Consider the following 27,834-nt stretch of genomic DNA (forward strand, 5'->3'; position numbering starts at 1 on the left):
GACACAGCCTCAGTCTCCCCCCTACATGGCTCCTCACATCCATGTCTCTCTCCTAGCCCCACTTCCCAGTGACACCCCTATTCCTGTCACCCATATGCCTGTGTCTTCTCAGTCTCCCCCCTACATGGCTCCTCACATCCATGTCTCTCTCCTAGCCCCACTTCCCAGTGACACCCCTATTCCTGTCACCCATATGCCTGTGTCTTCTCAGTCTCCCCCCTACATGGCTCCTCACATCCATGTCTCTCTCCTAGCCCCACTTCCCAGTGACACCCCTATTCCTGTCACCCATATGCCTGTGTCTTCCCAGTCTCCCCCCTACATGGCTCCTCGCATCCATGTCTCTCTGCTAGCCCCACTTCCCAGTGACACCCCCCATCCCTGTCACCCATATGCCTGTCTCCCCCATACATTCCCCAAAGCCCTGTAGCTGTGTCCCCCCACGTCCCTGCCTGCTGCTGCCCCCAGGCCTCTGACACGCCTCAACCCCCCTCCCCAGCGGGGGAAATGAGGGCGGGGACTCCCCTCCCTCAGGCAGCCAGAAATGGCGGGAGGGGCGAGCTCCGCCTCGAGGCCTGGGGGCGGGGCGGGGCCTGGCGCAGGGGCGGCTCCGGGCGGAGGGAAACGCGGGGCGGGCGGCCGCGGAACGGGCACTCGGCGGAGCGGAGGGGCGCGGGCGGCGATGGCGGACAAGCAGGGGGACAGAGCCGACCGCAGCCGGCGGGTGCCGGACACGTTCAGCGGTAAGAGGCGGGAATGGGCCGCTCGCGCGCCCGTTACTCCCCCCCGCGCGCCCGTTACTCCCCCCGCGCGAGCCGCGCGCTCGGTGCCCTGGCGGGATTCTCTCCCCTCAGGGCCGGGCCTCGCGGGCAGCGCCTGGGCGACGCTCGCTCCAGGCGCCCAGCAGCTTCCCCAGCTCGCCCCTTCCCGCCCTCCCGTCGCCAGCCCGGAGGCTTCCCCGCCGCGCCCCGAAAGTCCCCTCACAACCCCCCCCCCTTGCCCGGCTTGCATGGGCAGAGCCTCCCTCAGGAACCGGGACCGGTTCGTCCCTGCGGGGCTGGCCGCCCTCGTGGGCGGCTGCAATGAGGGCAGCAGCCAACCGCCCCACTGCACGGTCGCCGAGTGGCCAAAACCGTCCTGGGGCACCTCTGGATTAAGGCGCCCGCTTCCCTGGGTTGAAACCCGCCTTGTCCGTCGCATGAATGCGCCCGAGTGGTACAAACACCCCAACTCCACCGCAAACCCCTTTGGGGGGGGGGGGTTTGCAATCAGGCAACAGCAGAGTTGTGACACACACACACAAACGACCAAAACACATTCAGGAGGCTGCTTTGTTAAACAACACCTGTTCACAAAGTAAAGGGGGAAACAACATGTTTTTCCCCTTCTGCGTAGGAGAGTTGCCCCCCAGGCTATGTCTAGACTGCAGGCTTCTTTCGAAAGAGCCTCTTTCGAACGCATCTTTCGAAAGAGCCTCTTTCGAAAGAGAGCGTCTAGACTGCACGGAGAAATTTCGAAAAAGCGGCTTGCTTTTTCGAAAGAAAGCATCCAGTGAGTCTGGATGCTCTCTTTTGAAGAAGCCCTATTTACATTGAAGAACGCCTTCTTTCGAAAGAGGAACTTTCGAAAGAAGGCGTTCTTCCTCGTGAAATGAGGTTTACCGCCATCGAAAGAAAAGCCGCGTTCTTTCGAATTAATTTCGAAAGAACGCGGCTTGAGTCTGGACGCAGGGGAAGTTTTTTCGAAAAAAGGCTACTTTTTTCGAAAAAACCCCTGAGTCTGGACACAGCCCCAGTGTGAGATCAGGGTTCGGGTGTACACTTTAGAAAGAGCCACCCTAATTGGGGCTGATGAGAGACTTGACTGGAGCTGCCTCTGGGACCTCCAGAAGGGGTGAGAAGGGGGAATTGCCTCCCCCAGCTAGCCCTTCTGCACCGCTGGGGCTGCAAAGCATGCGCTGCTGGAGCCAACGGTGATTTAAAAGGCCCAGGACTTTAGCCACGGTAGTACCAAGGACATCCAGTGGCCCTAGGCTCTTTTAAATCACCAGGCCTTGGAGCAGCTGCCGCCTTTGGCCCCATCTCTGCCCCCCATCAGCATCCCTGACTAATGTTTTGTTTAGAGTTACAAACAACCTCCATTCCCATGGTGTTCGTAACTTTGAGATCCTACTTTATGCTCAGTCTAAGAAGAAAATATGTGGCCTCCGAATGGGATACCTGGCAAAAATGGATGAGAAGGAGGTTTGAAACTGGGTTACATTTTTAAATAAGTCTAAAGTTTTCACAGCTCCTTGTATGAGATGTCAACTTGTAGTGTGAATAAGAAGGTAGGCAAGGAGGTTTACTTCATTAGCAAATGGCCGGTAGGCTGGTGTACCGGCTATGCAGTTTTTCTTTGAAAGGAAATAACATGGCATTATCAGAAAGAAGTGAAACTCAAGGTATCATTAAGATCATTGTCAACAAAGCTAATCCTCTTGGGAAATTCTAATTGTAAATGAGAATAAGAACTTCTCATTTGTTTACTCCACTTAGTGCATGTTAGTTAATACAATCCATCTAACATTTTGCTAAACCAGATGAAAATAATTTGTTGGGGAAAAGTCAACAAATGGTTGACTGTAGAGGGAAATCATGCCTCACTAATCTACTAGAATTCTTTGAGGAGAGTCAACAAGCATGTGGACAAGGGAGATCCAGTGTATATAGTGTGCTTAGATTTCCAGAAAGCCTTTGACAAGGTCTCTTACCAAAGCCTTTTAAGCAAAGTAAGCTCTCATGAAAGAAGAGCGAAGATCCTCTCTTGGATTGGTAACTGGTTGAAAGAGAGGAAACAAAGGGTAGGAATAAATGGTAAGTTTTCAGAATGAAGAGGTAAATAAATAGTGGTGTTCCACAGGGTCCTGTACCGAGACCAGTCCTATTCAACATATTCAGAAATGATCTGGAGAATGGGATAAGTAGTGAGGTGCCAACATTTGAAGCTAATACTAAACTGCTCAAGATAGGCAAGTCCAATGCAAGCTGTAAAAAGCTTCAAAAGGATATAAAAAACTAGGTGAATGGGGAAATGAAATATCAGATGAATTTTAGTGTTGATAAATGCAAAGTAATGTATATTGGAAAACATAATCCCAACTATACATATAAAATGATAGGGAATAAATTAGCTGCTCTCAAAAGAAAGATCTTGGCATCATTGTGAATAGTTCTCTGAAAACATTCACTCAGTGTGCTGCAGCACTCAAAAAAAGCAAATAGAATGTTAAGAATCAGTTTTTAAAAGGGATAGAGAATATCTTATTGCTTCTATATCAGGGGTGGCCAACCTGTGGCTCCAGAGCCATATGTGGCTCTTCAGAAGTTAATATGCAGCTACTTATATAGGTACCAAATCCAGGGCTGGAGCTACGGCTGCCAACTTTCCACTGGGCTGGAGGGTGCTCACTGTTCAACCCCCAGCTCTGATCTAGGCGCTGTCCCCTTCCACCCTTTCCACCTAGGATCCTGCCACTTCCCGCCCTCTACACCCATACTCTTTCCTCCCCTCCCCCCAGTGTCTCCCACTGAGAGAGAGCTGATCCCAGTGGGCAGAAGGAAAAGGAGAAGGAGGCACTGACTGGTGAGGTTGCCAGTGGGCAGGATGTGCTGAGAGTGGTGGTGGGGAGATGATCAGGGCTGATGACATATAACTGGCTCTTTGGCAATGTGCATTGGTCAATTCTGGCTCCTCAGGTTTAAGTTGGCCACCGCTGCTCTGTATAAATCCACATCTAAAATTGGTGCAGATGTGGTCACTTCATCTCAAAAAAATCTTGGCATTGGAAAAAGTTAAGAAAAGGGCAACAAAAATTATTAGGGGTTTGGAATGTTTGCCATATGAGGTGAGATTAATAAAACTGGGACTTTTCAGCTTGGAAAAAAAAAGCCTAAGGTGGATATGACAGAGGTCTATACAATCATGATTGATGTGGAGAAAGTGAATAATTAAAAGTTATTTACTTATTCCCATAACATTAGAATGAGGGGTCACCAAATGAAATGAATAGGTAGCAGGTTTAAAACAAACAAAAGAAGTATTTCTTCATGCAACACACAGTCAACCTGTGGAACTCCTTGCCAGAGTATGTTTTGAAGACCAAGCCTTTAACAGAGTTCAAAATGAACTAGATAAATGAATGGAGGATAGGTCCATCAATGGCTGTTAGCCAGAATGGGCAGGGTTGGTTTCCCCAGCCTCTGTTTGTCAGAAGCTGGGAATGGGTGACGAGGGATTACCTGTTCATTTCATTCCCTCAGAGGCACCTGGCATTGGCCACTGTCAGAAGATACTAGGCTAGAGGAACCTTTGGTATGACCTATTGTGGCTGTTGTTATGTTCAGATTATTCAAACAACAAATGGTTTAATTAAGGATGAGGTGGTGGTGGTGGTGTACTTTCTGAAAATAGCACCCATATGCTTATAAATTAGGAAGTGCACAATGGTTCTTTAGGATTGGATGGAAGTGAAACAACCCTGAGAGCAAGATTTCAAAATAATTGTATTGGAAGTTCATACAACTTTATTTTAACCAGATATTGATTTGTATGTCCATATATGCATGCTTTCATCGCTAGAGACAGATCAGTAATAGATATATAGTCGGATTAGTCTGGTCTAGCTGAAACAAAAAACAGGACTATGTATCACTTTAAAGGCTAACAAGATGGTTTATTAGGCGATGAGCTTTCGTGGGCCAGACCCACTTCCTCAGATCAAATTGTGGAAGAAAATTGGCACGACCATATATACCAAAGGACACAATCAAAAAAATGAACACACATGAAAAGGACAAATCAAATTTCAGAACGGAAAGGGGATGGGGGGTGGGGAGGTAAATGTCTGTGAGCTAATGATATTAGAGGTGATAATTGGGGAAGCTATCTTTGTAATGGCTAAGGTAATTAGCATCCTTGTTAAGACCTAGGTGTAAAGTGTCAAATTTAAGCATTAATTACAGTTCAGAGGATTCTCTTTCAAGTCTTCAATTTCCGTTTTTTATCATGATGCTTTATGCTAGCAGTTCGGGCTATACTAGAAAAAGTTAGAAGATTCAACATTCTTTGGTATTTTGGTTGTCATGTAGTATCTGCTCTTATCACTTTAACATCTCATTTGACCTTTCCAGAGTTGGTTTTCAGAGGATGAACTCTATATAACAGGGTATTTTCCACATCTACCATCCTACAATACTAATTTGACTACTGAAAACAAGTTTATTTTGGCATTAAATACATGATGTAATGGAGATTGAGAGCCAGAATGCAACTAAATATGGGTTTGTTCTTCACTCTTGCTAATTTGGGGTGGAGGGAATTATTCATAAGATAGTGTAAATATAAAGGTTTAGTTAAGCAGCTTGTGTTGTGTAAATATGAGCAGGTCGGTGGTGTAAGGCGTGGGGCTAACGCCTAGTTCTGGTATTCACTAACAGGATCTATATAACTCTTTACGTATTTTGTATATTAATAACTAAATCAGTCAGTTTGAATAAGTGCCTAGAATAAGATTAAGTGAATTTCTCTCTCACCTTTTCACAGTCCAAGTTGTTGGTATCAGTCATTCTGAAGTTATTGTATGCTTTATGTTATTATAGAGGCTGAGGTACTGACTATACATTATTTTTGCTATGATAGATAAAGTACATTGATTCAGCATACTGATGTCTGTAACTATTTTGATTCAGTACAATTTGCCATCACTAAATCCATTTGTCGCTCCATGGGTTAATGTAGAATGGAATATTGCTTATGAAGAGATAGAAATACTTAACTGTAATCATGGCGAACTGGAGAAGCTTATGTAAAAGTTCTGTTGCTGGCTCCAGCTGACAGGATCTTACCCAAGGGACTAGGAGAGAATCAGCAATAGGAATTCACTAGAGACCAGAATACCAAATTTGCATAAGGGAACAAAGAATAGAACATAAGAACGGCCGTACTGGGTCAGACCAAAGGTCCATCTAGCCCAGTAGCCTGTCTGCCGACAGTGGCCAACACCAGGTGCCCCAGAGAGGGTGGACCGAAGACAATGATCAAGCGATTTGTCTCCTGCCATCCCTCTCCAGCCTCTGACAAACAGAGGCCAAGGACGCCATTTTATCCTCTGGCTAATAGGCTTTTATGGACCTAACCTCCATGAAATTATCTAGCTTCTCGTTAAACTCTGTTATAGTCCTAGCCTTCACAGCCTTCTCTGGCAAGGAGTTCCACAGGTTGACTACATGTTGTGTGAAGAAGAACTTTCTTTTATTAGTTTTAAACCTGCTACCCATTAATTTCATTTGGTGTCCTCAAGTTATTTATTAGTTCCCATAATAGAAGAACTATTCTTTATCTGCCCTCTCCACACCACTCATGATTTTATAGACCTCTATCATATCCCCCCTCAGTCTCCTCTTTTCTAAACTGAAAAGTCCCAGTCGCTTTAACCTCTCCAACAGTTATCAGTGGGTGTGTCCCTGTTGGATGGATACATCGTAAAGCAGGGCTACTCACAGGTGGGCCGTTTGTTTGCAGCCCACAGGGAGGTTAGGGTTTATGAAGGGCTCAACGCGCGGCCCCCAGGTGGGAGCCAAAACAAAAAAGTAGTCCATATAGTGGTCTTCTTTTGCGTTTTAGTGGTTAAATTCCTGGACTGTCATTGCTTATTAAAAGTGCTGTCATATGGGTGGAAATCGGGTAAATATTGCATTTTATTAATATCAGCAGAACTGACTTAAATGGGGCCTGTGTGTTGTGTAGTGTTGCCTTAATCTTTGTATTCATGCCTGTCAGTGTGAACGCAGCTACAGTACTTGCATATATATTTGCATGTGTATGCAATCACATTTCAGTCGCAGCCCTCCACATGTGCTATGAGTATCATTGTGGCCCACGCGACTTCCAAAGTTGAGTAGCCCTGTCCTAAAGAGACAGATACTCAATCCTCCTCCTGTTAACTTTTTTTTTAAATCGATATTAGTGAAATGTGTTGAACTGATCTACCTGGAGAGTTAAGTCATCTGTCTTAATTACAAATACAGCATGGGCAATACAAATATACGTTTCTGCCACAACGCTGACTTATAGAGAGACCTTCTTTTAGGGATGAGTGGTCAATTAAGTCCTTGCTTTTCAATTCTGTTTGTGATCTTGCTGCTAAGGGGATAAATTGGTGCCGGTGTTTAACTGGTTAACCAATGGGAGGCAGGCAGTGGGACTGCTCCAGCCCCTCCACCTCCTGTTAAAGGCAGTTAGCAGGACGTTTAATCATTTAACCAATTAAAAGGGATTTTGCATCCCTAGTATTTACAGAGAAGAATTTAGAATTTGTGTTACAACAAGACAGGCTGAAGCTTCACCTGTGCTAAGCTGCTAGCACACATGGACTCAGATATTTCTGCCTTAGTCATTAAAACCTGCTCAGAGCAGTGTTAGCTAGCACTGTGATAACCAGCTTGCGGCTGGTACAGCTGCTGGGGCGGCTGGGGCTGATAGTACCTATATTACAGCAACTGAATTTTGTAGAGCTTGACTGATGTAGGGAGTTATGGTGTTAAAAAAATGGACAAAGACATTTTTACCACTATATAAAACTACTGTCAGTTTTTGGTTTAAGTGAATTTCTCTTTTACCTTTTCATAGTCCAAGTTGTTGATATCAGCCATTCCGAAGTTTTTATATTTTATGTGGTTGTGCAGGCGGTGATACTGAACGGTAATTTTTTTGCCATAGTAGACAAAGTATTTATACTGTAAATTGATACGGCATACTGATGTCTGTAATTATTGTGATTCAGTATAATTTGCCATTATTAAATCCATTTAACTGAAGGAATTAAAGGATTTTTTTTGTTCATTATTAAAGTCAGTCTTTTAGCAGTTGCCTAAAAGATTGATGTATATTAAAGCTTAAATATGTATCCTAAGCAATAAATGTTAGTGATGGTGCAGTATGCGTGTGTGACTTTTTTTTTCTTCTGAGATGGAGTGGGACAATAGTTGCCCTTCTCAGATTCGAGTATGTAGAAACATGGTAACGTTCATTCCTACTAATATTTAATATGAAATGCTGTTGGAATTTGCATGTGATTAACTAATCAGACGTTACACAGAGCCCTCCTTTCTCCATGAATGCTAGGAATTCTCAGATAAGCTAATTCTGCGGAGTTCACTGGGTGTAAAAAGCCAACTGCGGCATGAACTGTTCTGAATGGCCTCTTGAGCTCATCCTGCCAAATTCTTTTTTTGATCTCATGAGTATCCTATCGCTGAAATGTGCACAGCAGTAAAATACTGACATAATTTGTGTAAATAACCTTTCCATTCTCACAATAAAGGTCTGACTTGAATTTCGCTCGCATTGCAGAGCTGTATTCTACCCAGTTTTATTTTGAGGTTGACTTTAAAGAAGCGAATTGAAAGATTTTTTTTTTTTTAAAACACCTTTTTTAAAAGTAGGCTAATTTCTCAAGCACATGTGAAATAACTTCCATTCAGAAAAGAGCTTTCTATTTACCTGTTTCAGTAGCTCTGAGATGCAGGAGTGTGGTAGGAAGTTGATTATGGGGAAAATTTTCTGGGATTTGGGGAAGGGTAGAAGCCTGATTGGCCACTGGAAAATCTGATTCTATTACTCTACTACATCAAATAGCTCTTTGGGAGGTGTAAGACAAAAACCTTCTGTGATTCTTTTCAGAATCTGAATACTCATAGAAAAGACAAAATACATAGGGTCAGCAAAACACAGTTGAATAACCCAGAGGTTGCCCAAGAAATGTAGGAAATAGCTTGAGTTTTGGTAAACTGCAATTCCTTCCCAAATATACATTTTGTGTCCAATTTACACAATTTCTTTGTGGAGGAAGATACAATGTTACCTTTTGAAGCCTATTAGAAAACAGAAGGACCAAAACTTAATTTAAGAAGAACAGATTGCTCTTAGTTTTCCATAATACAAGATGCAGCACTTGAGCTGCTGACATAGCTACATCCAGTTCTGCGGCTCCATTAAACAGACAAATAACCATGAACATATTATGGGTGTATAGTTTAGTCATTCTTTGGTAACCTAATTCTTAATATATAACTGAATGATAATATAGTTAATAGAGGTACCAAATCTTCACAATTGATTTCCCCAATTTCTCTGTCATGATGGAATATGTAATTATATTCACCTGCTTTACAGATTATCTGAACATGAAGGTATTCCACATAACTTGACATGAGTGGGAATTTGTTAAATCAATCTTATAAGCATTGTAGATAGCATGCACTTGTGAAGATGATTGTGTGGCTGTGAGGACCACAGAACTGTATGATCAGCTTCTCGCTTGTGTATGTTTTATGTCCGTTTGGAGTCTCTGGAAGCTTGTGCAAAGAATCTAAGGCAAATGCTCCTTATATCCATACAGTAGTACTCCCTTTTGGTATCTTCCCTCCTCCCACAAGAGTCGCTGCCCCTTTGGTATTTCTCTCATAAGAGTTCCAAATGTGTAGGGAGACCAGAATATTGAAGTTCAGTACACTGATACCTGTATAGGAACTTATTAGTTCCTGTTCCTTATTAGGCAACTTTTTGTATAAGATGTGGCCTAAAAGAAACAGAAGTGGTACCCAATTTTACTCAGTATAAGCAGCCAGATTTTGTCAGTCCCATGTTTGGTCGTGTAAACCAGATTTCACTGAACTAATTTGTGGAAACAAAGATAAACTTACTCTGAATTTGCAGAAATCAATTTCTTTCAGAGCTCACCTGTTTGTTTGGAAGAGATGCCCTCTTATTTACTAAATACAGTAGAGTCCTATTTCTTGATCTCTTCTGTGGCCCCAGATGGCACTGCAGCAATTAATTTTCCAATTGTCTGGATTATCTGGATTTTTTTTTATTATCCTGTCTAACCATGGTCACAATTAAATCAGATAAATGGGGTTCTGTTGCACTGAGTCTTAAAGTTTGGATTTCCATATTTTGTATGATAACACTAAATCCTTCTTGTTAGGTTGCTGGTGTGCTGAGGCCATTGCCAATTGTACTGACTAATGCTCTTTTCTTGTACTCCCATCTCTATCCATCTGTTGACTCTTTATGCTTCAGTTGTAGGATTCTTGGGGCAGAGACTCTCTTTTTATTCTGTATTTGTACAGCACCTAACACAATGGCATCCTGCCATGACTAAGACTCCTAGGCTGTGCAATAATACAACTAATAATAATTTGTCTTTCAGCTTTTATATGGTGCTTACTGCTGTAGTATCAAATGATATCATGGACCCACAGGTAAATCTTCACAATATGCTGCTGGGATTGGAGGAGTGTTTTACAGATAGGAAAGTGAGGCACCTGCAGTGAAACTGGGGAAGCTATGGTAGAACACAGAACCTAATTCTCAGAATCCCAATCCAGGGCCTTCTCCATAGAAAGTTCGTCTTCTCTGATAATTTCTAGTTTAGTCTATTAATCTGTCTTGATCCAGTTCCACAAGAACAAGAGAATCAGAACTCCATTCTTTAGTTACCTTTGCTGAAACCAAAGTAGGTGTCTTTATTCATCTGCAGCTGCTTCATCCTGGAACCTAATATGCTGCAAGTCTTTTTGCTTAGTAATTCTATAGTCAATTATTTGGTGGGCATTTAGAGTACGGCTAGTCTGCGGGGGGGGTTTCAGGATACCAGAGGTCCGCGTCCGGGGCCGCATTGACTCATCTGCTTTTTTTTTTTTCTTGTGGAAAAGCAAACACGCTTTCAGAACCCCTGTATTCCTCGTTCTACGAGGAAGAAGGGGACTTTCGAAAAAGGGTTTTTTTTTCCAACATTTGGCCCAGTCTGGACAGGCCAAATATCGGAAAAGCCTCTTCCGACAAAAACTTGTAGTCTAGCCGTACCCTTAGTGAAAAGAATGAGTTGTTCTTTGTTACACTCTGCCTAGCACTACAGTACTATAGATAGAATCTGTTAAAAGTGGATGTGAGATGGACTGAGTCCAGAATTGAGTGCTGTATTTAAACTGTGAACTCTTTTAAAAAATCTGTTTGATCTGAGCACATGTAGCATCTGTCCAAGCAAGAGGCACAGGGCTGAGACTGTACACCAAACATATTACAATATCATCTTCCTTTTTCCCCCCCAAATGACTTTAGTGCCTCCGAATGGTATTGAAATCACTGTACCAAGGACCCAGTCTGAGTCTGGCCACCAAAAATGCAATTTAAAACCCCCAACTGGCCCATGCCAGCTAATTCAGTTTTCACAAGGCTCAGACTCATGGACTGTTCTATTGCAATGTGGACATACCCTGAAAAGCCAGTTTCTGACAGCTGGTTGCTTAATAGTTCTGAGCACCGTCATTTATCATTTCCTTGATTACTAAATTGCATTAGTAACTTCCTTGTCCTCTCTATGCCCTGTTACCCACAAGTAACATTATTACTCAAAGTTCATGAGCAACGGGTCATGGGGATTTTCCTTCAGGAAGCCTTTAGTTGGTATTGTGAGCACATTCCTGAGCTTGAACTAACTTGTCTTTGATTCTTTTCGTTCTTGGCCAAAGACAGGACACTAATTGGTTCTTCCCATATATCTGAGTAATACTGTATTCTGATGTCAATCCCCATTCAAGAACAAGCTAGTTACATTGTCTTATCTGAAAGGCCAAAGAATAGCTCAGAGAAGCATAATCCGTTGACTGGAGGAGAAAACTAGAACTCAGAGCTTCTATTCTTAATACTTTTACTGATTTTTTTGGGTGAGTTTGGTCAGATCAATTTATGCCTACGTTTTCAAATTTTTGGTGTGTCAGTTTTTAAGAACATAACATAAGAACATAACAATGGTCATACAGGTCAGACCAGACCAAAGGTTCACCTGGCCCAGTATTCTGTCCTGTGACAGTGACCAAAGTCAGGTGTCCCAGAGGGAATGAACAGAATAAATGATTTCTTCTCTGTCACCCGTTCCCAGCTTCTGATAAATGGTGGCTAGGGTTGGGACTCTATTGGTGTACCTATCCCCCATTCATTTATCTAGTTCTTTTTTGAATCCTGTTAAACGTCTGGTCTTCACAACATCCTCTGACGAGGAGTTCACAGATTGACTGTGCGTTGCTTGAAGAAATACTTCCTTTTGTTTGTTTTAAACCTACTGCTTATTAATTTCATTTGATGGCCCCTAATTCATGTGTTATGGGAACAAAACTTTTTCTTCTTCACTTTTTTCACACCAGTTATGATTTTTAAAAACCTCTATCATATCCCCTCTCTTTTATAAGCTGAAAAGTCCCAGTCTTTTTAGTTTCTCCACATATGGCAGCTGTTCCAAACCCCCTAATAATTTGTGTTGCCCTTTTCTTAACTTCTTTAAATGTGAAGATCTCTTTTTGGAGATGAGGCGACCACATCTGTATACAGTATTCAAGATGCGGGTGTACCATGGATTTATAATTTTTGAGACTATGGAGTTTGAATTTTTGAAGGCACTGAGTAGATGGCAGATCTTACTGATTTCAGTTGGGTTTTTGGGTGCCCAGTTCCTCTAAAAAGTAGTCCCTAGGTATCTATGGTTAGGTGACCAAAATCAGTGGACACTCATGAAAATGTAGACGTAAACCTCTCTAATAAGTATTCCTGTGTATAAAAAGGAACTACACTTACCCGCAGGACCTGATAGAAAAGGGAACATGACGGTTAATCCTTTGTAAAGCAATTGAGTTATAGGGAACGCTGGCTGACGCTGATAGGTTCTCTGACCACTGTTCTTAGTAGAGATGTTAAATATCGGTTAATTGAATAGTTGATTAACCTCATGAATTATCAGTTACTCATTTATTCTGTAGTGCCCGGGGATGGGGCTGTCTGGCAGTGCGTTCCTGCCCCACTCCCAAGGAGCTCCCTGCCATTCTTCGCTACTGCCTCTGTATTAGAGACAGCTGTGTGGGGTACCAGGCAGGAGCTGATCCGTGAGGATTCCCAGTTTAAAAACCAGCTCCCCTTGCAGGCCTTCTGCCTGTTGCTGATACAGCGTGGGGTGGCAGCAGCCCCTGTACCAGGGGCTCCCAGACCCGTCATGAGCTGTAGCCAAACCGGGCTGCCTGCCTGCCTGGCTCCTAATATACTTTAAATGAAGAGCTAGCAGCGGGAGTAGGTTCCGAACCCGGCGCAAGCCAAGACTGAGCCAGGCTGTTGGCTAACCTGCTAAAAAACTTATGGGCGGGGGGATGCGTGTAGTCTATAGCATTAATGGATAAGCTTTTGCTTATCAGTTAATCAACTACATTATTACATCCCTAGTTCTTAGGATTCTAATGTCTGGCTAATGCAATCCATTGCTTAATAAATCCCAGGTCTTCTGAATTGGATTGAAAAACTGAGTTTGCTTCGAATGACAATTAAGTCAGAATAAGGATCTTTTTGTTTGCAATTGAGCATGCAGCATCTTGATGTTGTAGAATAGCAAAACCCAGAATCAGGATCCAAAGAAAAGTTAGATGTTAAAGTATTGTGTTCTAAGATGCCTGCTAAAATATACAGCCTTGTGATTTTTATATCCTTATTTATTTTTGTATAGCTATTCTTGTACCACGTCAGACTTTTGTTTCTAGGAATTTTAGAGGTTCAGGAGTGTGGGAAGGATGAAGTTGGGAAATGAGTTTCAATGATTAGATGATGTTTTATTCACTTAATAGCCATGCAGCATTTGCCCACAATTGCTTTGACCCTGGGAACTCTAGAGTTGGCAACAGAGCTTGGCCACGAGTTGAGAATTTTAGCTGGAATGGATATGGAACTTCCTCCTCAATGAGTGTCCATTTTCACTGTCTGCACCTGACAGCTCAGCATCATTCTAGCATGGCAGTTGGCACACTCTACTCAAGCTCTGAACCATTCAGAACGACTGGCTCTTGTTCTTCTTTGCTCCAGGAATTCTTTCTTGTTGAGTGTGGTTGGAAATGAGAGAGCAGACATTTCACAGTAGAGGACTGGCATGGTGTATTCCTGATCTAATATCAGTGGGAAGCTGCTGAACAGGAACATGGCCTATGCTGAATGGCCAAGCTACCTTCCTAACTCTTTTATCTCACCCTGCCTTCTAGAATTTTTTTGATGGGATATCTCTAAGAATGGGCATCTTCCCAGGTGTTCAGGTGACTTTTTGGGGGGTGGAGGGAAAGGGGATAGCTGCAGCACTATGCACCTTCTAGTGATTTATGTCTCTGACTCTTAACTAACTTATTACAGAATTATTTGCAAAAGCAACTAGTGTTTTACTCCTTTCTTGGGCACACGTAGCAATGTGTTCCTCTTACTTTTAAATCAGACTCACAGACAGGTGTCTACTATTATTACTTCACAATCTCTGGCAGAGAGAGAAGAAATTGATTTGGGTAAAATATTGCAGTGTCTTACCTTAAAGATATGAAGATATACATTTGTGGAATAAATCTACATCACTTGTGCATTATCATTCATTGACCCAAATTCTGGTCTCAGAGATTTACAAATGCAGCTTTAGTGACTTCAGTAGACGCAAAAGCAGAATTAAGTCCATAATGTGGCCAACATGGTCTAATGCTAATGGGGTTTGGCTTTGTCCTAAGGGATATGTCTCATGATGACTTATGGCATGGAATATTTCATTGTCTCTTTAAATTGCAAAACCAAAGATGATTGTTTTAATTTCTAAAATATCTACATTTCTCTTCCAGAAGAGACCAACGTTGGCCTTGGTGTGTGTGGATGGCTGCTAGTGATCATTTCATTCTTCTTCGTCCTTGTTACCTTTCCAATCTCAATCTGGATGTGCATAAAGGTAAAGAAACTTAATCTGAAGTTTAAAAAGTGCAAGGTGTTTCCTAATAGTTTAACAACATTATCCAGCTCACTGTTGGCTTCTTCTCAAAATCCAGCTGTTCCTGATCCTTCTTATTTTGACCATAACATATGGCTTACAGCAATCCTTAACATCTCAGTGAATTCAGGCCCAGCATGCAAGAATTGCCATGTTTCTGTAATATTGGCCAGAAACTAATTTCAGTGGCATCTCAATCACTACTCCGTCAATAGGAAGAGGCAAGAGAAGACACTGAGAGGTTGTGCGAAGAAAGAGGAATCCCAAATTTTCATTCCTGTCTAAACAGCTTTGGAAGGTCAAAATAATAGCAAGAACAAGTATTAATTTTGAGGAGCCACTCTTTAAATGTGTAATGGATGACAAGCACTTACAGAGTTGTGTCATAACTCAATTCCTTAACCTTGGAGTTATTGGTGCTGGGGAATGCCAACTTCTGTTTATGTTTTGGCTTAATCTAAATCCACCCTGCTTTTTTGAATGCATTTTTATTGGGACAGAAGAAATTACAAACCTTTTATTGAAAAGAAAAAACAAACACAACATGAAAAATCAGAAATCAAAAGGCCTATTAAACCTATCAAGTCCATCTGCCCTCCTCTGTGCATGAGTGCTCCTTACAGTATATTTCCGAAACTTTGACCCCTCCAGGTGACAGAGTTGTCACTTGGATCCTTGGAAAATTACTCCACTCCCAAAATGATTTAATCCATTAGAATATTTTTCTGATAGATAACCCTGTTTGGTATGTTCTGCTTAGAACAGGTAGGTGGAGACAGGAACAGTATGCACGTTATGTTCTGCAAAACCGGAGACTGTTCAGCATTATCCTTAATATATTCGGAAGCCAAGATTTTATATATAAATTGATAATGACTCATGTATTAAACATCTGTTTTCTCCTTACAGATCATAAAGGAATATGAGCGAGCCATCATCTTCAGACTTGGACGCATTTTAAGGGGGGGAGCAAAAGGACCAGGTCAGTTCTGTGTAGGATCAAGTATAAGGCATGTGATTCAGTAACATGATGATCTGCAAGATGAAGGCACTTTGACAGTGGAAAGGAACTTTATTAGCTTGGTATTTTTTTAATTATTCGCAAAAATTAATGAATGGATTTATTTGAAATTTAACTCAAGCAAATTGGCATTGGGTAGCAATAAAACAAATGGCCTAAAACAAATGTTCATTGCCTAGAAAATAAAATATTTCAAAATTATATGTCAGGTCCTCTCAATATAAATTGGAGTTCAGTGGTGGTAATTTTCTAAGCAAAACTGAAGATATTTCTATTTCCTCCTATAATTTATAAGAACGACTGTATGCTGCTGGACATGTCTTTGAGATGAGTTTCAGTAAAACTCCTCCTATCAAATTATATTTAGTGGAGGTAATGTCTTCAACTTTCATTGGTTACATTAAGTGGCTTTTTGTTATTTAGAGATTTCCTATCCCCAAAGCTATATGGATATATAGGACTCTACTCTTTACTCCAGTTCTGATTTCTTTTAGAACATGTTCCTACCTTTAGGGTACATGAGATCTGGAGGCTAAATTGCCTCATAAATACATAAAATTATACATTGTTGTAATTTTGTAGGGATTAATAAAATAAGAGTCCCTGTAGTTTAACCTTAAATGAATTGCATGCTCGTGTAAGTCACTGGATTCATAGCCCTGGAGAATGAAGGCTTCTGCTTATCCAGGGAGTGGTATGTTCCAAGCAGTGACTGCCTAGCTTTCCTGTCTCCTCCTGACCAAAGTGAGTCTCATCCAGCCACCCCCTTGGCCTATGAATATTTTAGGGGTGTGGCTGGGGAATAGTGCCTGAAATAAGCAATCTGATTAAATTAAGGCTTTTTGGGGGGAGGGTGGTACTTGCTATGTGAGGTAAAGTTTTCAAAAATGCCTATATGACTTAAGAGCCTAGATGCTTTTGAAAATGGGATTTAGGTTCCTGTGTCACTTAGGCACTTTTGAAGACTTTATCAGTGTACTTTAGAAGTGATGCCAAGACCTTAAAGACTTACTACATTGATTTCAGCTGTCAGCCTACAGCTGGGAATAAGCATTAGAAGCATTAATTTACTGTCATATTATCCCTTGAACTTGGTGCTTCTGGACTGTTTCTCCATGTATGACACATTGGAAGTAAATAATGACATCTGCTCTCCAGTGCCGTAGAATGTGAATATATCCTGTATAAGTAGCACTTGGGACCAGATTTTCAAAAGAGCACCTAAACAAAAGATAGATTTTTCAGAAGAGCTGAATGCACTGTCACACTGCTGTTGTCTTTTGAAAATGCTAAGTGGGAGTGCTAATAAGTCTGGCCCCTGATAAATGTCTGATCCCTATTTAAGACTTACTAAGTGTAGTGCAACACCATGCTGCTTAAAAAAAAAAATCCGATGCTGGTGGGAACCTTACAAGCATAGCAGCACCTAGAAATGTTGAATTAGGATGAGATGATATACAAGTTTATTTTACCAGCAATTTGGAAAGGGATCCAGTGTCTCATTGTGTTGGATGGATTTTGTGTACAGGTTTATTCTTTGTCCTGCCCTGCACAGACAGTTTTATCAAGGTGGATATGAGGACAATCTCATTTGATATTCCTCCCCAGGAGGTAAGTTTTTCCTTTCCTAAATGTCCTTACTTATTACCAAATGAAACAGAGCTCCACACTATGTACCCCATTCTTCTCCTTAAGATTCTCTGACTCCCCTTTCTACATCCTGATTTGCTAGAAAATGTTTTCTTCCCAGCTATTGTTGCCCAACTAAAATCTGTTGATATTGACCAAATCCATTTTGTAAGACATGTCACTGGAAGTATGTGAGTTAGATTCTGAGCTGTGTCATATGACACATTCAAAACTCTTTCCTTATGATGTTACTGAGAAAGAGATCTTGGAGCTATCGTGGATAGTTCTCTGAAAACTTCCACTCAGTGTGCAGCGGTGGTCAAAAAGGCAAATAGGATGCTAGGAATTATTAAGAAAGGGATAGAAAATAAGACCCACAATATCTTACTGCCCCTGTATAAAACTATGGTACGCCCACATCTTGAATACTGTGTACAGATGTGATCTCCTCACCTCAAAAAAAGATATTTTGGCTTTGGAAAGGGTTCAGAAAAGGGCAACTAAAATGATTAGGGGTTTGGAACGGGTCCCATATGAGGAGAGGTTAAAGCGACTGGGACTCTTCAGTTTAGAAAAGAGGAGACTGAGGGGGGATATGATAGAGGTATATAAAATCATGAGTGGTGTGGAGAGGGCGGATAAAGAAAAGTTATTTATTAGTTCCCATAATAGAAGAACTAGAGGACACCAAATGAAATTAATGGGTAGCATATTTAAAACTAATAAAAGAAAGTTCTTCACACAGCGTGTAGTCAACCTGTGGAACTCCTTGCCAGAGGAGGCTGTGAAGGCTAAGACTATAACAGAGTTTTAAAGAGAAGCTAGATAATTTCATGGAGGTTAGGTCCATAAAAGGCTATTAGCCAGGGGATAGAATTGGTGTCCCTGGCCTCTGTTTGTCAGAGGCTGGAGAAGGATGGCAGGAGACAATTTGCTTGATCATTGTCTTCGGTCCACCCTCTCTGGGACACCTGGTGCTGGCCACTGTCGGCAGACAGGCTCCTGGGCTAGATAGACCTTTGGTCTGCCCCAATACGGCCGTTCTTGTGTTCTTATGTACAGCTCCTGTAGGCTTATAATAATATATTTTTGGGTGTAAGAGCAGCATTTGGGGTGAAGTTGATCCTCTTCCTCCATGTCCCTTGTAAAAAGCCACAAACCCTTAGACATGGCCTCTATTTTTTCCAGCCCTGCACAGTGTCGTGTGTTTTTTATTATCATCTAAAAAGGAACTAACATAAACAGCCTTGTGACTTTATTTTTTATGTCATTTTCCCTTTTCAAATGTCATCTCTTGCTAAGTCACGTTCATTGTATCTATCCTTAGTTATAAACTTCTTGAAAGTAGCAGTGTCTTTGCTTGCTCAAGTGTGTCTCTTGCACTGTTTACAAATATTAAATAATTTTAAAAAACATAATAGACCATTAGAACTTACCTTGGAAAGTCTCTGCAGCATACCATTCCCACTGCAGTCAAGGATGACACCCTAGTCCAATTAATAGCATGCAGTGGATGTTTGGCAAATCCATTTCTCATTCAGTAAATAAAACTGGTGCCAGGCTGGCCAGATGAAATGCATCAAGCTTTCTGGCTGGCAAAAGGAGGCATTTCTTAAGTTGCTAAGTGATGGGAGTGGTTACTCACAAGCTTTTCTAGAGTAGTTTTGAAGCATTTACGCCCCCCCCCCCTCCTCCCCTCATTCCTCCTGTTGACCAAGAGAACCAAATTCAGTGTTTTAAACAGTTTTTTTTAAGAAGTCATAACCTTGCTCCAGTTTGCTCCTGCTATTCAGAGAGCCTGTTGAAAGGATCCCATGAAACCCTTGAAGAGTCATCGTTATGTCTTCTGTTTTCTTTGCATTTTTTTAAGGCTGACTGCTTTTAAGCATTCCAGCTACTCTTCATATCTGTGGAGGCATCTGAATGCAGAGCTATATTCCTTGGCAAACTGCAGTGTTTTCTTCTCTCCTTTGAACCCATTTAAAAATTGAAATAAGCATTTGGCCCTGAAGAAGAGAAAGGGCCAAGGCTGGTTGTTATCATACGAGCGTTTGAATTTTATGTTGTATTTATTGAAATTTAAAACTTCATCTAATCAAAACTGTTTTATGCTCAAAGAGAAAGAGCACAGTTAAATATTGGGTTGGGCTTTCCCGTTTCTGTATATGTACTGTTGTAACACTTCCTTTAAACAGTAGAATGGAAACAATCAAAGTCCTTTCTCTGTGGCAACCAGTTGATGGTGTTGTAATAAACTGACGTAAGTTCATTGCCTCTTGCTATACTTGGAGTGCCAGATTATGCAACATGTACTTCAGCTATTTGTCACTGTAAAGTCCTCCAACAATAAGGAAAAAGGATTTGACATTATGGATGTCATTAACTGGTAGGAGCCGGAGCAGCTCCCTGACTGCTCTAGGCAGGGGCTGCTCCAACCCCACAGGGCCTACTGCAGTGAGCTGCTCCAGACGGCTGGCAAGAGCAGCTCCTGTCTATGGTGGGCCCAGTCTGGATGGCATGCCAAAGGTTACATACTGGCTCCCCATGAGCTGGCTGCAGAACCTACAGTGAAGTCTCCCTGGGAGCAGGACCAGCAGCCCTTCTATATAAACTTTATATTGCATGTAACTGTGTAATCACTAGCATTTTTGTGGTTACATGGTTAAATTTTTAAATGACTTTTTGCATCTCTATTAGACATTCTTACTCAGAAGAAAAGCATCTGCAGTTGCACAAATTAGGAAAATGCTTGCAAGGGTAATTTAAGGGTTTCTCCCAGTTAATGCCTATCTATTGTATAGCTTTATACAGCAAGGTATCTTATGGGGGGGAAGGGTTTAAACTTCTCTCTAAAGAAGATGGCATTGGCCACTGCTGAGACAGGAACTCTGGCTAGATTGGTTTGTCAGAAAGGTACTGTGTAAGGGTGTTATTTTCTGTGTTACCCACAGCTACACAGACATTCCTCTTTGAGGAACTCCTTTTAAAGAGCAGAGTGAAAATATCGCTTGCTTTTTTTTTTTTTTTTCTTATGTAGGTCACCTACTTTATTCTTGACGCACATAGTCAGGTGCATCTTATCTGATGAGTGTGGTTTCACAAATAATGTACCATGGATGTGAAAATCACAAGCACACTATACTTAAGTTATAGGTGACTTCCCCACACAGGCAAACCTCAAATAAGTCATCTATCATTATAAGTTATTTGGATATTCGCTTTTTTTTTGCTTTTAACCATAGAACAGTCCTTAACCATGTGCAAATGGCATGGGTCCTTTGCATTTAACACTAACAGACAAAAAATTTTGGAGTGTTTCTCAGCCAGATTGTTCTCAGAGTCTCCTCTAGCAGAAGGACTTGGGGCCCTCAGTGATGCACACTGACTCACAATACTGTTCAGTCCAGGGTGCTAATGCAGGCTTTTGCCCACTCTCTGATGTATGCTATCTATCCTTGCCTTTTTGCTTATGACAAATTAGTCTGCTCTGCTTCTGGGAAATATCCAGGAACTAGCAAAGCTTCCTATCTTCGGGACAGATATATTTGGTGTAAATCTTTTTACTGAGGACTTTTTGTTGTTTGTTTGTTTACCTGCAGGTGGATTGTTAATACCTTGTGGCCTTGAGGTCAATAACACCTTAGTGCAAATCTAGAAACAAGTTATTTTTCCTTTACAAATTTTTCCATGACCCCAAATTCATTCTTGTCTAAAGAAGTTTAAACTGGAGATGGTTCTTTCACATACCTATGTATATATAAATATATACACATATGTATGTGCACACATACATGTTGCATTCTTTGTGCACCTGTTCATTTTGAGATGGAAATAACATACAGTTTTAGGATTACCAGAAGGCTGGGTAGACTCAGGATTTGTGCCTCACATGGTATTACCAACATATAGTTGTGAGGGATAAAGATGCTAATTTAGGTACAGAACTGAGTAGTTCTTAAATACTTTACTAAATTACCTTTAACTCTGGGGAAAGTGTTGTGACTCTTGTTGCAATTTGGAAAGAAAAACAGCTTTATTGTTTTATGGATTTTATTATAAATTAAAAGGCAAACTTAAACTCTAAATTTGTAACTATAACTATAATTTTTACTGAACTAATTAAAGATTAAAGAGCACACGTATCAAACCAAAATTACAGTTACAATAGAATCAGCTATTTTAACCATCTTATTGTATGACTCATAAAGTCAGTGTCACACATTATCAGTTGTATAGTACACTCCCTGGAAACCTGAGGAGGTGTGGCTGTCTGTCCTTTTACCAGGTGATTTCTACAGCTGACTAATTTCGCTGACCAATTTATTTCTACTATGCTACCTAATGATTAACAACCCATAAGTTCCCTTGGGAGCAGAGTAGTTTGCACAGACACATTTGTATTGTCCATGTTAACACACAAGTGATTTAAAGTAGCACTTAGAATTTGGATATGCATGTGCTATTTCTTACACACACATACACCCCTTAGAAAGGGGCTTTGGTCGTAAGTGCGGATGGTCGTAAGTGGAGGTGGTTGTAACTTGGGGAGCGGCTGTATTGAAAATATTCTGGGCTGCTTGTTGGCAGAGAATTGGGGGAGTAACAGTTGGTGGCCTGATTGGATGAAGGGTCATCTCTGAGGGAAAAAACTGGCAGATTCTATTAATATAAATCCCATTGAAGCTTAAAAGAAGGAAAAGTTTACAAAAACTGAAAGATAATTGGAACTTATAGATGAGGTCTGAAAGAGGTCCATTTCCCCTTCATAGTATTTCTGTTGTCTTTTCCATTCATCACTGTTGTTCAGTTTAATTGTTAGATTTCTTACCTCCCTACAGATCCTTACCAAGGACTCTGTGACAGTTAACGTGGATGGAGTGGTTTATTACAAGGTTCAGAATGCCACCCTTGCCGTTGCAAACATCACAAATGCAGATTCAGCCACTCGGCTCCTGGCACAAACGACGCTGAGGAACGTTCTGGGGACCAAGAACCTCTCTCAGATCCTGTCTGATCGAGAGGAAATTGCACACAGCATGCAGGTATGATCAGCGTTGGGTGCACGGCTTCAGTGATCGGAAAAGTTAAACTATAAGGCTGTGAGTACCTTGCAGGCTCAGGTCTGTACTCCAATACAGCAAAGAGCCAAGCAGATCCAGATGAATCTTGGATTTAGAGTTTTGTATAAAGCTTCCATGAGAGCTGTTGCAACAATGTACAACTAAAAAAAGAGCAAACTAGGCAATAATGGGCTAGTGAGCCAATGACATCTACAGCTTTTAGCTTTAAAAGTAGGTGGCAGAGTAAAGAAAAATAACCCAAAAGAGGCAAAATGACTGCGTAATAAAAGGGTGGTGCCCGGAGCTGTGGAGACCAGCTTCAAAGGGATGCTGGAATCATGTTCATGGACTCTTGAGAAGACTCTCCCAGCTTGATAGAGACAGAATCTTGGGATGGAGAGAGGACCACTGTGCTGACCCTAACTGCCTGAAGGGTGGGTTGTATCAGCTTTTCAGGCCTGTGTTGTTTATAGTGTATAGAGGTGGCTTCCAGCTTATTCACCCTTCTCAGTGTTTATGATATTACATGGGTCAGTAGTGACACAACACCCAGCTACATGCACTGAAGTTCTCAGATACCAGGTAGTAATATTATTTATTGACCCTCAGTTAATTTGTTTTATGTCTTTGTTTTAAATGCTAAGATTTTTTTTTTAAAAGCCATTGCTTTTTTTTTTTTTTTTAATGGAGTCAAGTAAATTATTTTAGCATATTTGTCCTGGGTCTTAACAGGCTACTCTCGATGATGCAACGGATGAATGGGGAATTAAGGTGGAACGTGTGGAGATTAAGGATGTGAAGTTGCCAATCCAGTTACAGAGAGCAATGGCAGCTGAAGCAGAAGCTGCCCGTGAGGCACGAGCCAAGGTAATAGCTTCATCATACTTTGTGTGTTCATCAGTAACTTCATGTGACGATTTCTCTGAGGGATGGAGACCTTCAACCAGAACAGCAGAGGGAGTGCAGGGCAAGACTTTGGGAGAGCTGTCTTTGGAAGCTAGCACTCATCCTGGGTCACCCCATCTGTCTCACTTTTGTGAACTCTGAAATCCCTATCTCCCCTCAGTAGCAAGTTCTGAAAAACTTAAGAGTATGGCATCTTGAAAGATCATGTGATCTAGTGGCTGAAGTGTGAAACTGGCATGACTTCTGCATTGTTTCCAGCTCTTCTGTTAACTTGCTGTGGCTTTAGGCAAGCCACTTATGCGCTCTGGCTCTCTGCCATTTAGAAAAAAAAAGCACAGTGCATTGTGGATGTCATGTGACTAAATGTTCGTAGAGTACTCCAAGCTCCTCTGCCTTTCTGCAGCTCTTTTAATCCATTGGGTGGTGTTACTCCTTTTGCTTGTAATGTAGGGTGGGAAAATCTGATGTAAAGCATTTAAGATCCCCCTGAGACTTTTGGCTTTGATATTTGAAACTCAGCCTGGTTGCCAAGCTCTGGGAAGCTTTCTCACCAAAAGGCCCTTGTGCTGTGGAACTTGCTCCCTCTGGTGATTTCCTTATCCTCTGGGGAATGTAGAAAGCATTGTTTACTGAGTTAGCTTGAATGTGAAATGGCAGGTTATGTTTAAGAATTCCAGTCTGAGACAAAGGTTCCGAAGTTTGTCTCTCACTAGTAGGAGCACGTTAATCATCTGCTTAGAGCCTCATCTGATCCGAAAAACAGAATTTCCTTGTGAAACCCCTAGATCACAATTCAGCAGTGGGAGGTCTCACTATAGTCCATTGGATGCTATGGAACTTATCTCTGACTTAAGAATATCCTTTTATTTCGTTTTGAATCTTGGCATCTAACTTACCATGTATAGAGGAGAGATTCACTCCAAGGGAAATAATTAATGAGACCCCCTTGAGCTCCTTGTATATTCTTTTTTTTTTTTAAATTTTCAGACTTTCTTGTACTTCTGTGGGGAAATAAAAATGAGAGCAAATATGTATTTCATTGGATCCAGGTGCTGTAACCTATAGAAGGTGAACTTGGGAGGGCAGCTAGAGAGAGACCTTGGTTCGAAGCAATAACTTGTAGTCTCCATATACCCCAAATCAAGTCTAGGAGTTAAGCAATATGAAATCTGCAAAAAATTTAATTTGGTCTGATGGTTAAAAGGATGGAGAACCATTGCATAGTGGACTAGACTGTATAGAAAGAAGTATTCTCCACACACGTACCTTGCCCCATGCAGGAACCAGTTCACTATTGCTTATCATACTGCCACCCTCATCCTATCCAGTCTGGCTTCTGTAGGTTTAAAGGGAGCTGGTGTTGATGCACAGTCACAGATTTGGATCCCATTTGGGATTACTGGCTGGTGAGGTCTAGAATCATGAGGTCTGATGATGTTGGTTTAGCTGTTTAGTATGTTGCAGTCAAGAACAGCCCGTTTATATTCACCTCTTGACTTGTTTTGTGACTTGATATTCTCTAAATGACTCTTAGGGCATTGAAATCTAAAGATGTTTATTCCTCTCTCCCATCCCATCTCTCCTAGGGTGTAGCAGTAGAGTCAGTGTACATGCTGCTTTGATTTAGCTCACAGTAGAAAGCATGTTTAATGTATAACCTTGTGGCACAGCTGTGGATTCAGGTTTAATTGGCCCCTCATGGCTCCTCTGCTCAAGTTTCTATACTGCAGTTTCCATTAATATCCACAAGAAGGGCCTACACGGCGTAGCAGCAGCAGGTATTCTAGTCCCTTCAGTTGTTTGGCAGGGTCCTGGCAGCTATTTCGTAAGGTACAAATCTCTTAAGTTGTAAAGCAAATCTGCCCAAAGGGTGCCCGGAACTTGTTTGAAGCCCTCCCATTTGAGCACTGCCTTCTCTTACAACTGATGAGACTGAAAGAGTTAAACTATCCTCCATTTTAGCACTGATAGACCTGCTAATTCTTGCATTTTTCCTCCTCAGGTAATAGCGGCTGAGGGTGAAATGAACGCCTCCAGGGCCCTGAAAGAAGCCTCTATAGTTATTTCTGAGTCCCCTGCTGCCCTTCAGCTTCGCTACCTGCAGACTCTGACCACTATCGCAGCAGAGAAGAACTCCACCATCGTCTTCCCGCTACCTGTGGACTTGCTACAGGGCCTCTTTGCAAAACACTAACCTGGTTGGGAGGTAGTGGAAAGGGGATCTTTCCCCAGCAGGCATGATCTGTGAAACCAAATTAGCTGCGAAAGCTTAAAGCAATGATAAGAGGGAGCTTTTAAGGCACCTTTTTTTTGTGTGAAACTCGAGTGTGTATGTGAATGTCAGTTATCAAAATCCTCTGCAATTTATATAAACGAACTCTGCTCTTAATTTAAAATAGAGGCTTATTTTAATGTTCCTATGGGGTCGCAAGTTTTTGTAACCTACACACATACACCCTGTTTGCAAATGGCATGACCACTTTGTATGAAGAGCTCACACTTGGAAGGGCTGTGAGGTTATCTTCCTTTTAGAGAAGAAGGTCCCTGGTGCTGGCTGTGGAGGAAAAATGGTTCCTTACCACCTGCTTCATGGCCAGTTGCCTTGTAAGCTGAAATCTTTTGGTAAGCACACAAACTGCTCCTTCAATTCTGTCTGTTTGCTGAAGTAGAACAATGTGTATGCTCAGTATGTCTGAAAATGCAGTCTTCCCTCTCACAAGATGTAGCAGTTACCCGGTTGGAATGAAACTTTCCACTCCTGCCTTGCTGTGACACTGGGAAAAGTATGAACACACTGTAGTTATGGAAACAATGTTTGTATATGTTATCCAGCTGTCACAGTTTGTGTGTCTGGCTGTATTGATTAATGCCTTTTTTTAAAGCACTTAAAATATCTCTGGATCTGCCTTTAATTTGTACATCCTTTTTTTAAAAGAATATTCCTTTTTTTAAAAACAATTCTGAGTTTCATTTGTAAATTATTTGTCTTGATTTTAAATATGTTCGATAAATAATTCAAAGTGCTGTAACTTACTCCTAGAACTTGTATCTCCTGCAGATAAGGTAATTTTAGAGTCTTATATTTTATTTTAATTTCCTTTTTTTACAAAATACCCTGTACACAGCTTTTCTGTCTGTTAGAGGAAATTGGTGACTATTTTTAATCTGTATTCTGCTGAAAAGCAAAATTTGGCATTCAACTTGTGATTGCATTCTATGTGAAGATTTCATATTTTAACCTTGTCTTGTTAATCTTAATGCAGTGTATGTGTTGTACAAATTAAAACATTTCTATGTTCCAGTGATAACTATGCTGATGCAAGAAAAGAGGATTAGCTATTTGGCCCACTATTTCAAAATTCAGTCAACTCCCCTTCTTTTCTGTGGGATTACTTGTCTGTAGTTTGGATTCCCTCTGATTCCTTTTCTAAAGTAATACTAGAAGTTTTATTGCTTTGATCTTTCTAATTGCTCTGTGTAGTGCTATTAGTTCTACAAATCTCTGATCTGACTGGAAGCAAATGAACATAACAGAGCAAACAGGAAATAAAAATTCTCATATGTGATTTGCATATGTAGCTAAACCAGAAGCACGTGGCTGCTTCTGCTAGTCCTCGCCTGTATGTGCATTATCTGTGAAGTGCACAGCCATATCTTGCACCTGTTTGGCAGATGTAATTAAAGTCTGTTGAGAGATGTTGAGTCAAGAGTCTGGACTGGAACAACTCTACTAAACTGGGTCCCTCATCTGTAAGTAGGGAGAGTTGGAGTGGAAGACACAAAGCAAACATAAAGAAGATGGATGGATTCCAGAAGTGCCCTTGTTATCACACTGCCCTTAATAAAATGTCTTTTCTTTGTTCATTCACTTCTCAGGTGTGGTTCATTTTGTGTATACATCACTTCTATTTAGTAATGGCATGATGAACTGAAAATCAATAAGCTTATTGTGCTTGATCGGCATTTTCTGGATGAATTCCTACTGCACTATACAATGTGTGTGCATTAAGCACTGTTGATACAACACTCTCTTCTATGTTGTATGTGACTACTGACATACATGCTATGAGTCAGAATTTCAAACTACCCAAAGTCCAATTCTAATGCAAAGTGCACTTCAGTGCCTGGCATTTGTTCAACAGCTGTAATTAGAGGTTGAACTCTAGTTGCCTGGCTTGGTGGTGGTGGGGTATGTCACTGCCCCACCCCCCCTCCTCCTCCTGCTGTGGCGCTCAGCTGACTTCTGCGCCGCTCAGCCGGGCTGCCACGGGGGAGCCCAAACAGCCGCTTGCTCCCCCGTGGCGGCCCGGCTGAGCAGCGCAGAAGTTCAGCCGAGCACCACGGCGGGAGGC

The 27,834-nt window shown here is 41.6% G+C and overlaps 1 protein-coding gene across 1 annotated transcript; it reads left to right on the plus strand.

The window, feature by feature from the left end:
* Nucleotides 1-584: 584 nt before the first annotated feature.
* STOM (stomatin) lies at nt 585-27,346 on the plus strand. Its single transcript, XM_075905467.2, has 7 exons — nt 585-743; nt 14,724-14,827; nt 15,776-15,848; nt 17,416-17,498; nt 22,355-22,558; nt 23,309-23,443; nt 25,485-27,346. The coding sequence occupies exons 1-7, from the start codon at nt 683-685 to the stop codon at nt 25,674-25,676; spliced, it is 852 nt and encodes a 283-aa protein (XP_075761582.2). The 5' UTR covers nt 585-682; the 3' UTR covers nt 25,677-27,346.
* Nucleotides 27,347-27,834: the final 488 nt, after the last annotated feature.

This window comes from Pelodiscus sinensis, chromosome 23 (genome assembly GCF_052426305.1).
Source record: "Pelodiscus sinensis isolate ZL-2025 chromosome 23, ASM5242630v1, whole genome shotgun sequence".
Lineage (NCBI taxonomy): Eukaryota > Metazoa > Chordata > Testudines > Trionychidae > Pelodiscus > Pelodiscus sinensis.

What these genes read in the sequence shown, in the direction of transcription:
- STOM (XM_075905467.2), top strand. Translation starts at nt 683, where the DNA reads ATGGCGGACAAGCAGGGGGACAGAGCCGACCGCAGCCGGCGGGTGCCG. An exon ending in GGGGGGAGCAAAAGGACCAG is followed by an intron (nt 15,849 to 17,415) that starts GTCAGTTCTGTG and finishes TTTTGTGTACAG; the next exon opens with GTTTATTCTTTGTCCTGCCC. An exon ending in AAATTGCACACAGCATGCAG is followed by an intron (nt 22,559 to 23,308) that starts GTATGATCAGCG and finishes GGGTCTTAACAG; the next exon opens with GCTACTCTCGATGATGCAAC.